Source organism: Dendrobates tinctorius, unplaced genomic scaffold (genome assembly GCF_039654945.1).
Source record: "Dendrobates tinctorius isolate UK_male_01 unplaced genomic scaffold, ASM3965494v1 ptg000015l, whole genome shotgun sequence".
Lineage (NCBI taxonomy): Eukaryota > Metazoa > Chordata > Amphibia > Anura > Dendrobatidae > Dendrobates > Dendrobates tinctorius.
Genome location: NW_027361683.1, coordinates 35,798,597 through 35,812,373, shown reverse-complemented (window position 1 = coordinate 35,812,373; position 13,777 = coordinate 35,798,597). Strand labels below are relative to the sequence as shown.

Below are 13,777 nucleotides of genomic sequence, written 5' to 3'. Positions count from 1 at the left end.
TGACAGATTTCCAAACTCTGATTTTTATTAGGTCAAGGTTACTCCGACATAACTCTACTTGGGTGTCTCATATGGGAGGCTGGTCGTGAGATGTGCTAGGTCTTTTAAAAGTTTTAGATCCCCAACCTTCAGGATATCTTCACCCCTGGAGGTCCCAGGAGGGCAATATTTTTGTCATGTTTCCTATCACGATTTTACCTTTCTATAGAGCTGAAACATGGCATGGATCCATCAGCTATCTATCCGATATTAAGTTGGAAGGGTTAATCCAGCCTTATGGTGATGTGAATGAAGGCGTTATGTTTCATCCCTTCACTATGACTCTGAAAATATATCTCCCATAAATATCACATCGATGCATAACCCAGTATTTATCACTGACCACTGGCTCCAGCCAGTCCAAGATTCCTTTGAACTGAGGATGTCTGTGTACTTCTCTGCCTGTGAGTATACTAATCCTAGTCCCTTGTGGTTCACAACAGGAGGTCCTACTTCAATGGCGGTTGAAGTGTCAGTTCTTTCTCACATCCCCAGTTATTATTTCCATATGTTCAATGTGTGAGTGAAATGTCCCTTTCCGGAGATGTCTTTATGGATTTTACAATTTTTCTCTACAACATTTTGTAATCCACTTTTATGTGACACTGCATTAAACGCCTGTGTAATCTCTATATAGATAACATCATTTCCTTAGCTAAAGGGAGCTTTACACGTAGCGATATCGCTAAAGCGTCACCGATTTTGTGACGCAGCAGCGATTATCGCTAGAGATATCACTACATGTGACACTCACCTCTGACCGCCCATCCCCCCCCGCTGGCTATCGCTGATCGCGCGACATCGGCCTGATCCATTTCTCGTCGTCGGCTTCCTGCTGGCGCCAGCGAACCATGGACGTGGGTGGAAGACGGTCATCATCGCCGCGTCTGACAGGTGAGTACCGACCGTCGACCGCTGCTACATCGCTCGTGAGATCACTAGCGACCATTTAGCGATGCACCAGCGATCCTAACCGGGTAATATCGTGGTCGGGATCGCTGGTGCATCGCTAAATGTAACAGCCTTTAGTCCAGTTGGGATCTTGCCTCCTCAAAGAAGCTGATCAGATTAGTTTGATCCCTCCAAACCATGTTTATGCTGTATTCTGAGGTTATTTTTGAGAAACTCCAGAATACTATCCCTTTTTGAAAGCTCTCAAAAGATTTTTACCACTTTAGTGGTTAAATGTAGAGGCCTATAGTTTCCAGGCTCAGTTTTTGACCAACTTTTGAATACTGATTAGTATGGATGGCAACTTTTGAATACTGACACCACACTAGCCAGTACTGTAGTACAGACCCTGTTAATATAGGGACCCTGAGTATTAGAAATAATGGTGTATCACATTCCTTTGTTCACTCAGTACTCAGGACTGTATGCTATCTTGGCTTGGAGATTTGGCTGCTAGAGTCTTTGAGGTGGCACCCTACTGCCTGCTGGGATAAGTGGGCGATTTGTAAAGTTCCATTTCAGCATTTTTTTAACTTCATTTTTAGCTGTCAGTAATGTATGTTCAGTATATGAATTGAAATACTTACTAGTTGCTGTCTTCTGCTGTGTCCAGCACTGTGCCAGTCTTCTCCTGCATCATGTGACTGCAGCTCTTTTTTGCCATCTCACACTGTGCTGTTAGTTCCTTTTTTGTAATCAAAGTCTGAGGTCCTCTTTCTGAGTCTCTTAGACTTACATTGAGAAAAGGACTTCAGGTCCACACAGAATCGCACTTGTGAGCTGACTGGTCACAGCTGAAGTCGTGTGATGCAGGAGAGGACCGGAGCACCGCTAGAAACATACAAGATACATTACCGATGGTTGACTGAAATAATGGAGTGGTACTTTATTGGGAAATTTATGGCATCCCTGATCATGATTTGCCACTAGTAGCATCTTTTCTGTAGACTTCGTCGTTTGTCGGAAGCACAGCTCTGTGTAATGAAAACTGTGTGGAGAGGATAAACAGCCGCTTGGACAAAGGCATTTATGAAAGAACCTATCCACTATTGTAACATATGAATGCAAGTTTGAGCGCAGATCGACTTGCTGTATCATGGAGCATCATTCGTTACAAGCAATTTATCTGCCTGTTTAAAATGACCCCCAAGTCTTTTTGGGTCAAATTGTTACCCTCTTGTATAAACCTTGATGCTATGAGTAGCATTTTCAATGTTAACTCATTGTCTGTCTGTTTTTTTGCAGAGAGCCAGTGTCCTTTTAATTAGCTCCCACCAGTACTTCTTTTCAGACCTCATTGTCCACCAGATTAATCTGCACAGGATGAGCTTGCGAACGGTTGAGCGCACTTTTGCAGCAGGCACAGACCCCTTCTGTCTGTGTAGCTCTGTTCGGCAGACATTGATTAACAGATACTGACCTCCTGGCACATGTTTAAAAGCCCCAGCTCCATGTAATGCTGAAAACATGTTTTGTTAAGAGTCTTAATGTGAAATAAACATTCCCAAAGAATGAATCATTGAGTGGCATTTAATAATGCTGCACTAGGGTCTCCTTTTGTTACAAAGAGTGTTTATCATTGGAAATCAGTTGTTTTATTTTTGTTTTAAGTCCTCTGTTAAGGGATACTGTGCAAATTTCTTGTCTGAAGATGTTAATGATTTATGTTAAAAGTGCCATCATTCACTGGAGTGGAAAGGCTTGTCACAGTCACGTAAAAGATTTCCATATCCTCTATAGAGTAAAACTTCCTATGTCAGTGGTCAGTTGGTATCAGCCAGACAATAATAGAAACCTGCAGAAATCTATATTTTTTTTATTTTGTTTTAAATCCACTTCCTTGGTAACACCCATAAAAAGCAGCACTAAATAAGGCCTAAATCTCTGGAACCATATTGCGTATTTAGAAAAAAACACCAAACCCATACATACGGTACTTTATTCCTGCTGCTCCCATAGTAAGGGCAAATACTAGCAACTTTTAACCTGTTGAAAAGGCTTCATTAAAAGGAATGTGTCACACAGTTTTTGTTGCCTCATCTGAGAGCAATATTCAGTAGAGGCACAGACCCTCATTTTAGTGCTGGGCCACTTAATACATTTCTGACTTTTTTTTTTTTTTTTGTAACGCCCTCTTTTATCTGCTTCATCTCTAAGAGTCCTCTCAATGTTGAGCGCCTGCTATGTAGTCCAAAATACTCGTGCTCTGGGTGTACTCACCCCACACCTTTGATTGACAGCTTTCTGCCTATGCACAGAGTAAATAGAAAACTTTAAATTCTTATTACAGGTGAGTTTATGTAAAGCAAGACAATGAAAGGACTAATAGAACTACCACAGATAGGTGTTCTGTGTTGTTTTTTTTTTCTCTGTCAAAATGCGAAGAAGCCCAGCAAGTGACAGTGCTGGAATCTGGGTTTCTGTCCCTATTCCCTGCTACTCTCAGATTGAGCAGCGTAAACCCTTTTAACTGAAGTGCCTCTAATATCAACTCATCTGGAAGTGTGTGGACAAAAATGGTGGATTTCACACCTTATATAACATGGAATATGTATTAGCCCCCTCTTTTTTGGAGAATAATTGTCATACTGTATGGGCATGATAAAGAGTTCAAGGTATTGACATGGCCTGTAAATTCTCAATCTGATCCCGCATCTGTGGCATGTATTGAAAAAAACAGCCCACTTCATAGAGGCCCCATCTTGCATTGTACAGGACTTGGTTACCTTTCAAATTTTATTTTAATAATTTGTCCATCCTGAAATATTATGAAATTTGCCAACCATTTCTAAGGGGATTTGTCTTCCTTCTTACTTCTGGGTATAATAGGCTTCTAAACCCCTGCTTTTTCCATGTCTTTTTTTTTTTACCTGCCTTCTGTTGCATTGATATCAGAACATTCTCCTTTGGACTACCGATGCTGGCAGTGAAAGGTGAGCACATGTGTCTTGTTCTGAGTGTTATCAGAACAATTTCGTGCAGCAGGTTTAACAGACCCTCACTGCCCCTCTGTTGTACAATGTAATGGATGCATTGTATTTACTGCCTTAATCAACTTATTCTAATTTTGCCTCCCTTTCCTCAGTGATACATAGTGTGTGTTTGTATGTATATATGTATGTATATATAGGTCTGGTGCAGAGGAAATCACAGCTACTGATCCTTTCACTGCTAGCATCAGTACTCCCATAGCAGGCAAATAGACTGGACAAAATCAGTACTTTGGAAGTGACAGTAATATGTAATTTTTTTTTTATTTTTATTTTTTTTTAAAGTAATAAGGCTATGTGCACACAGTGCGGATCCTTCCGCGGATTTTTCCGCACTGATTTTACTAAATCCGCAGGTCAAATGACATGCATTTTTCCTGCAGATTTCTTCCTGTTTTTTCGCGGTTTTCCACTGCAGTTTTCCACTGCGGTTTTCCACCTGCGGATTTGTAGAATGGAGCAGGTGGAAAACTGCAGCAAAACCGCACAAAAGAAGTCACATGCTGCTTTTTTTTTTCCCGTACAAAAACAGCGCGGAAAAAAACGCAGCATGTGCACAGCGGGTTTTTTTTTTTTTTTTTTTACATAGGCTTTAATGGTACTGTACATCACCTGGCGTTCTGCTGCAGATCCGCAGCGGCGGATCCGCAACAGAATCCGCACAGTGTGCACAGGGCAAGATAAATCAGTTTGATAGGTTGTTAAAAGACCTTGGTCCATCAAATTGAACCAATTGTACATTTTGTCACTAATTTAACTATAACCCACAATGTTAATGTGAATCGAGGAAATCAGGAAATCATCCAGCCCTTTTTTAAATCTGTTATAGTGTCTGCCATTACTACCTCTTGTGGTCGGCATTCCTCAGTCTGACTGCGCTAACTGTAAAGAACCCTTCCCTATTTCGCTGCAGGAATCTCATTCCTTGCAAAAACCATACTAAGGACAAAGGGGCACTCATTACGGGTGGAAGGAATAAGTCATGCGCCAGTCCTTTGTACTGACCACACACATATATTTATACATATAAATGAGATCCCCTCTGTGGTCTTTTTTTCTAAGCTAATCAAGCCCAACTTTTCCAACCTTTCATCATATGAGAGGCCTTCCATCCCTTGTAATAATCTAGTTGCCCGCCTTTGAACTGATTCTAGCATGCTCCTTGCAGGCTCCTTGCATCTTCTCGCCCAACCACTTGCACCAGTGACCCATTTCCGTCACATCTCCTCCAGTCCCTTTCCCCTGCTGTCACCCCTCATCTAACTAAAATATTTAACCTCTCTCTTCTGGTATCTTTCCCTCCTCGTTTAAGCATGCCATCATACATCCACTACTTAAAAAACCATCCCTCGACCAAAACTGTGCTGCTAACTATAGACCTTTCTCTAATCTTCCCTTCATCTCTAAACTCCTGGAACGCCTGGTCCACTCCCGTCTTATCCGCTATCTCTTTGATAACTCTTCTCGACCCTCTCCAATCCGGTTTCCGCTCTTTACACTCTACTGAAACTGCCCTCACTAAAGTCTCTAATGATCTACTAACAGCTAAATCTAATGGTCATTACTCCATGCTAAATCTCTTGGATCTCTCTGCAGCATTCGACACTGTGGATCATCAGCTCCTCCTCACTATGCTCCATTCCATTGGCCTCAAGGACACCGTTCTCTCCTGTTTCTCCTCCTATCTCTCTGACTGCTCCTTTACTGTATCTTTTGCTGGCTCCTCCTCCTCTCATCTTCCCCTTACTGTTGGGGTTCCTCAAGGATCAGTCCTAGGCCCCCTCCTCTTCTCTTTGTACACTGCCCCTATTGGTCAAACAATCAGTAGATTTGGTTTTCAGTACCATCTCTATGCTGATGACACCCAATTATGCGCTTCTCCTGACATCACTCCTGCCATTCTAGAAAACACCAGCGATTGTCTTAACGCTGTGTCTAACATCATGTCCTCACTTTATCTGAAACTGAACCTGTCAAAGACTGAACTCCTTGTGTTTCCTCCCACTACTAATGTACCTATACCCGACATTGCCATTTCTGTGTGTGGTTCTACTATTACTCCCCAACAACATGCATGTTGTCTTGGGGTCATACTTGACTCCGAGCTTTCCTTTATCCCCCACATACGATCACTGGCTCGCTCTTGTTATCTGCACCTCAAAAACATTTCTAGAATTCGATTTTTTTTTCTTACTTTTGACTCCGCCAAAACTCTTACTGTTTCTCTTATTCATTCTCGTCTCGACTATTGTAACTCTCTTCTAATCGGTCTCCCTCTTACCAAACTCTTCCCCCCTCCAATCTGTCTTGAATGCTGCTGCCAGGATCATATTCCTCGCCAATCGTTACACCGATGCCTCTACCTTGTGCCAGTCATTACACTGGCTACCCATCCACTCCAGAATCCAGTATAAACTTATTACCCTCACCCACAAAGCTCTCTATGGCTCAGCACCACCCTACATCTCCTCCCTTGTTTCAGTATACCATCCTACCCGTGCCCTCCGTTCTGCTGATGACCTGAGGTTAGCATCCACAATAATCAGAACCTCCCACTCCCGTCTCCAAGACTATACACGTGCTGCGCCAATTCTTTCGAATGCACTTCCCAGGTCAATACGATTAGTCCCCAATCCCCACAATTTTAAGCGTGCCCTGAAAACTCATTTATTCAGACTGGCCTACCGCCTCAACACATTAACCTAATCTATCCCTATGTGGCACAGCCAAAAGTTTTTACCATAACCAGGTTCCCTGCATCATGTTCCCACATGCTTTATGCATCCATTAGCCCTCTGCATCTGTACTGTTACACACTTAACATTATGGCTGGTCCATACAATCAGGGCAACTGTTACCACCCACCTTTCGTGTCATCCTCTTTCCTCATAGACTGTAAGCTTGCGAGCAGGGGCCTCATTCCTCTTGGTATTTGTTATAATCTACGTGATTATTGTTATGCTGTAATGTCTATTGTCTGTACAAATCCCCTCTGAAATGTAAAGTGCTGCGGAATATGTCGGCGCTATAGAAATAAAATTTATTTATTATTATATTCTAACTTCTGAATATCCTTTTTTAAATATGCAGCCCAAAACTGGATCCCATAATCTATATGTGGCCTCACCAGTGATTTGTAAAGGGGTAATAATAATTTGGGATCGCAGGATTTTATCTCTCTTTTTATACGCCCTAAAACCAACTGCTCAGCTTACTTGTAACCAGAATACCCAAGTCCTTCTCCTGTTCTGTAGTCCCAAGTATGCTCCCATTTAATGTATATGCAGCTATAGTATTACTCTGGCCTCGTTGCATTGCTCTACATTTATCTACATTAAACCTCATTTGCCAAATGTTCGCCCATTCAGTCATCTTATCCAGATCGTTTTTGCAATATTGTAATGTTAATGTCAGATTTTAGTATCCTACATACCGTATATACTCGAATATAAGCTGAGATTTTCAGCCCGTTTTTTGGGGCTGAAAGTCCCCCTCTCGGCTTATATTCGAGTCATATACACCGGGGGGTCAGAAGGGGAGGCGGGGCGGGGGTGTCAGGTCATACTTACCCATCCTGACGCTGTCTCTTGAGCCCCCAGCTTCTCACCGTGCTCTCTCTTCCTGCCTTCAGCGGTCACGTGGTGCCGCTCATTAAAACTCATGAATATGCGCATATTAATGAGCGGCACCATGTGACCGCTGAAGGCAGGAAGAGAGAGCGCGGAGAAGCTGGGGGCTCAAGACACAGCGTCAGGACGGGTAAGTATAGCGATACTCACCTGTCCTGCGTCCATGGCTGCTTGCTGCTGTCTGTCATCGGTCAGTGACTTCAGACAGCAGAGGGCGCGGTGACGTGGTTAGTGCACGCCGCGCCCCCTGCAGTGTGAACGTCACTGACCGATGACGTGGCAGATAGCGGTGAGCAGCCATGGACGCAGGACAGGTGAGAATCTGACACCCAGCGACGGAGAGGTGAGTATGTCATTTTTTTATTTTTACATGCTGCAGCAGCGGCAGCACATGGGGGAATAATCTTAAGGAGCTTCTAATGGGGGCAGCACATGGGGGAACAATATGGAGCTTCTAATGGGGGCAGCACATGGGCGAACAATATGGAGCTTCTAATGGGGGCAGCACATGGGGGAACAATATGGAGCTTCTAATGGGGGCAGCACATGGGCGAACAATATGGAGCTTCTAATGGGGGCAGCACATGGGGGAACAATATGGAGCTTCTAATGGGGGCAGTGTATGGGGGAACAATATGGAGCTTCTAATGGGGGCAGCACATGGGGGAACAATATGGAGCTTCTAATGGGGGCATCACATGGGGGAACAATATGGAGCTTCTTATGGGGGCAGTATATGGGGGAACAATATGGAGCTTCTAATGGGGGCAGTATATGGGGGAACAATATGGAGCTTCTAATGGGGGCAGCATATGGGGGAACAATATGGAGCTTCTAATGGGGGCAGTATATGGGGGAACAATATGGAGCTTCTAATGGGGGTAGTATATGGGGGAATGATCTATGGAGCTTCTTATGGGGGCAGTATATGGGGGAATAATCTATGGAGCTTCTTATGGGGGCAGCATATGGGGAATAATCTATGGAGCATTTCCCACCCTAGATACTCGAGTCAATAAGTTTTCCCAGTTTTTTGTGGCAAAATTAGGGGGGTCGGCTTATACTCGGGTCGGCTTATACTCGAGTATATACGGTAGTTTGGTGTCGTCATCAAAGACTGACACTTTACTCTCAATCCCATCCACTAGGGCATTAATAAAGGGGTTAAAAAGAATCGGTCCTAGCACAGATCCCTGCGGTCCCAACTGCTGACTGTATCCCATTTATACTTTGTTTTCTGTCAGCCATTTCCTTAGCCATCTGCCTCAGTATAAGGCTGCTATGAGGTATCGTTAAATAGTGATGTGCAAAGATTCACAATGTTTTAAGTTGGACAAAATTGTTGAAAAAAAAAAAAAAAAAAGTTTAGTTATTTTTTAAAGGATCTGCTGCTAACGTCTTGATGACAGTTTAGCATGGTCTCCACAAGACCTCCCGAGTTTGTCCTATGCCTTCGTGGGCCAAATTTGTTTTGGTAGACCTATGAGGATCTACTCAATGTTTGGTAACTTTAATGTTATGACTGATGGGTCATTCTCTTCCACCATGTTATCTCAAATAGGGAGTCATCTCTAGATTTGGCCATTGATGTAAAACAGTCTGTAACAATCTGGGCAGTTAAGTAAAAAACTGTTAAATTATTAAACCCTTTCCAAATCTTGACACTTGTAGTTAGTAGGAGGGTAATTTTCATATGCGCTAGTGTCTGGTCATAGAGAGACATACATAGGAAACATTCTCACTTTTTTGGTCTTCAAGCACTTCTTTTAGTAATGCCACTGCTCTTAGACAGGAGATATTGGTAAGACTGTAAATGCTCATTTAGGTTTGTGTTTTTACCATGTAATACCTAAAGAAACGTATTATTTGTTTAGAATATTAAGTCCTCTTTGTTGAATAAATACATAAATAAAAATGGATAAAACCCACTAATAAACTGTTCCTTTTCAGATATGGATAGATCCACTGAAGGACATCCGGAAACAAGTGCATGGTAAGTATCTTCCTCTTGTTGATGGCTGGTTAGAGATAGTACACATAACATTAAGTGTTTGTATACTGATTCAGGTAATACATTGATGTTGGTTAACACTGCAGCATTATTAATCACCTTGAATTGGCACCTTCTGATGGCATTTCGTATGGTTTGCCAATTGTCAAGCTCACATGGTACAGTTTGGAATTAAAGGGGAAAACAAAGAGCAAGAAATCCATTTTTCATCTTTTTAACCACTTCATGATAATTTCCATTTTTTTTTTGTTTTTGTTTTTTCCTCCCCTTTTTTCCAAAGCCATCACTTTTTTTTTTTCTTCCAGTTCTCTTGGACCTATTAAGGTTTGTTTGTTTTTTGCAGGACAAATTGTACTTTTGAATGACTCCATTCATTTTTACTACATAATGAGCTAGAAAACAGGTTTTGGGGGTTGTTGCTCATAATGACCCGTAATGTTTTCATTTATGGAGCTCTCTGGTGGCTTATTTTTTGCAGAGCTAAACTACGTTTTTTTTTTTTTTTTATACCATTTTGGGATGGACATGTTTTGGTTGCTTGTTACAACTCATTTTGTGACCTGTTATATTTTATTTCAAGAATGACAAAAAAATTTTTTTACGGTTTACCCAGAGGGTTAATTTTTACATTATGAGCTGACCAAAATATATATATATATATATATATATATATATATATATATATATATATATATATATATAATATTTTTTTTTTTTTTTTTCTTTAATAGAAATTATCATAAAACTGCCAAGTTAAGGAATTGCAGTTGGAGAATAAATGAGAACCATTAATACAGTGAACACATTATTTTTTTTTTTTTAGTGTCCAATGCATCTTGGCACTGATACCTTTTGTAAGGCTAATAAAAAACAACATATAATTGTTAAAAAATATAAATTCACATGAAGTCACGGCGAGAAATATCACCAAACATCATACAGCTGTTGAATGAACTACTTTTTTATGAAGGACATTAATTTGCACGGGTACCCCAAAAGTCAAGGTCCCTGGTTATGTCTACTCTATCTTGGACTTGACTACACCCATTGATTATTTTTTTTGTCATGGGAAAGTGATGTGTGTCAGTTGGCCCGAAATTTGTTTTGTTTTCTAAGCCTTATCCACAATGCCTGTATGTAACAAAAAATAACCATTATCTGCCATCTGACCCATTTATCTGTTGAAATGTTTCCTATAACTAGGAGTTGGCATCCAATGTCTTCACACACCTTACCAAACCTTGATGATAATATGACTTAAGCCCCCGTTACACACAGCGAGATCGCTAGCGATATCGCTAAAGCGTCACCGATTTTGTGACGCAGCAGCGATATTGCTAACGATATCACTATGTGTGATACTTGCCTCCGACCGGCTCTCCCGCTGGTTATCGCGTAAGAACGTCCAGGACCGTTTGTTGTCGGCCACTTCCTGCTGGCGCCGACGAGCGACACGTGGACGCGGGCGGGAGTACATCATCATCGCCACGTCTGACAGGTAAGTAACGACCCCCGACCCCTGCGATGTCGCTGGTGAGATCTGCCTGTTTGGCAGCTCACTAGCGACCATTTAGCAATGCACCAGCGATCCTGACCGGGTCGTATCGTGGTCGGAATCGCTGGTGCATCGCTGAATGTAACGGTACCCTAAAATCAGTGAAGAGTGAATGTGAACAGTGACCTTGACTTGCTTAGAGGGCCCACTCTCCACACTGCTAAAGAAAAACCGATATAACACTATAAAGGGAACCTGTCAGCACGATTGTGCATCTGATAGGATTGTGATCTGATAGCTGCTACTGTGCAGGTGGTGCCATCTTTCTATAGAAAAAAAAATTCCTTTAAGATGGCGCCAGCAGTAGCAGCTAACAACAATCGCTGATGGCTATTACTGCGCAGGCAGCGCCATCTTGGAGGAGGAATTTTTTTTTCTCTACAAAGATGGCAACGCCTGCACAGTAGCAGCTATTGGATTACTGATAGCTGTTACTGCACAGGTGTGGCCGGCTCCATTTTCAAATGGATTTTTTTTTTTTGAATTTCAAGATAACCTCAAAAAAATAAATGACATACATATTACATATGCGATATGGCTGGCGCCATTGCCGTCGCCTACCTACTAAATATATATATGTGTAATATCTGTTACTGGGCACCTTGATTTCAGACTGAGTTCAATTTTTTTTTTTGTGTGGTAGTTTAACCCCTACTGCAATACGAGACAGGATCCAAAGGGATTTATATGACTAGTTTTGTGCTAACTATACTGTTTGTCCTAATTTGGTTATTTATTACCGGCTCATATATTTGTTTTTCCATTTTATTTTACGGTGACTCCAAGCGCAATAGTAATATTTTTTAAATCTATTGATTTTATTCTGACACCGACGGTGACTGGTGTATTTTACATATGCTGCTGGAGTCTGTGTGTATACTTGAGCGCCACTGATTGTTTGCATTATTAACCCCTTAGCGACAGAGCCAGTTTGCAGCTTAATGACCAGGCCAATTTTTACAATTCTGACCACTGTCCCTTTATGAGGTTATAACTCTGGAACGCTTTAATGGATCCCGCTGATTCTAAGATTGTTTTTTCGTGACATATTGTACTTCATGTTAGTGGTAAAATTTCTTCGATAAGTCTTGTGTTTATTTATGAAAAAAACGGAAATATGGCAAATTTTGCAATTTTAAAACTTTAAATTTTTATGCCCTTAAATCAGAGAGATGTGTCACACAAATTTCTTAATAAATAACATTTCCCACATGTCTACTTTACATCAGCACAATTTTGGAAGCAAAATTTTTTTTTGTTAGGAAGTTATAAGGGTTAAAAGTTGACCAGCAATTTCTCATTTTTACAACAAAATTTACAAAACCATTATTTTTAGGGACCACATCATATTTAAAGTCATTTTGAGGGGTGTACATGACAGAAAATACCCAAAAGTGGCACCATTCTAAACACTAGACCCCTCAAGGTGCTCAAAACCACATTCAAGAAGTTTATTAACCCTTTAAGTGCTTCACAGGAACTAAAGCGATGTGGAAGGAAAAAATTAACATTTAACTTTTTTTTGCAAAAAATTTACTTCAGAACCAATTTTTTTTATTTTCACAAGTGTTAAAAGAGAAAATCAACCACAAAATTTGTTTTACAATTTCTCCTGAATACGCCGATACCCCATATGTGGGGGTAAACCACCTTTTCAGCACACGGCAGAGCTCGCAAGGGATGGAGCGCCGTTTGACTTTTTCAACGCAGAATTGGCTGGAATTGAGATCGGATGCCATGTTGCGTTCGGAGAGCCCTTAATGTGCCTAAACAGTGGAAACCTCCAACAAGTGACCCCATTTTGGAAGCTAGACCCATTCAGGAACTTATCTAGATGTGTGGTGAGCACTTTGAACCCCCAAGGGCTTCACAGAAGTTTATAACGTAGAGCCGTGAAAATAAAAAATCCTTTTTTTTTTCCACAAAAATGATATTTTCGCCCCCAAATTTTTATTTTTACAAGGGTAACAGGAGAAATCATACCCGCACAGTTGTTATGCGATTTGTCCTGAGTACGCCGATACCCCATATGTGGGGGGGAACCACTGTTTGGGTGCATGGGAGAGCTCGGAAGGCAAGGAGTGCCATTTTGGAATGCAGACTTTGATGGAATGGTCTGCGGGCATCATGTTGCGCTTGCAGAGCCCCTGATTGGCCTAAACAGTGGAAACCCCCCACAAGTGACCCCATTTTGGAAATTAGACCCCCTAAGGAACTTATCTAGATGTGTGGTGAGCACTTTGAACCCCCAAGCGCTTCACAAAAGTTTATAAACGCAGAGCTGTGAAAATAAAAAGTCTTTTTTTATTTCCACAAAAGTGATTTTTTTTTAGACCCCAATTTTTAGACCCTCAAAGTTGGCAAATAGTGGAAACGCCTCAATTCTTGCTCCAACCCTAACCCCAACACACCCCTAACCCCAACACACCCCTAACCCCAACACACCCCTAACCCCAACACACCCCTAACCCCAACACACCCCTAACCCCAACACACCCCTAACCCCAACACACCCCTAACCCCAACACACCCCTAACCCCAACACACCCCTAACCCCAACACACCCCTAACCCCAACACACCCCTAACCCTAATCCCAACCC

At 41.8% G+C, this 13,777-nt stretch overlaps 1 protein-coding gene across 11 annotated transcripts in view; it reads left to right on the top strand.

Annotated features, from left to right (window-relative positions):
• The window catches only part of LOC141076171 (protein 4.1-like), a 382,293-nt gene that overhangs the window by 197,213 nt on the left and 171,303 nt on the right, over window positions 1–13,777 (top strand). For all 11 annotated transcript variants that reach the window (XM_073563556.1, XM_073563577.1, XM_073563527.1 and 8 more), the window contains exon 5: window positions 9,560–9,602. In XM_073563556.1, the coding sequence (XP_073419657.1) occupies window positions 9,560–9,602 (43 nt within the window). The remainder of the gene's footprint in view (window positions 1–9,559; window positions 9,603–13,777) is intronic.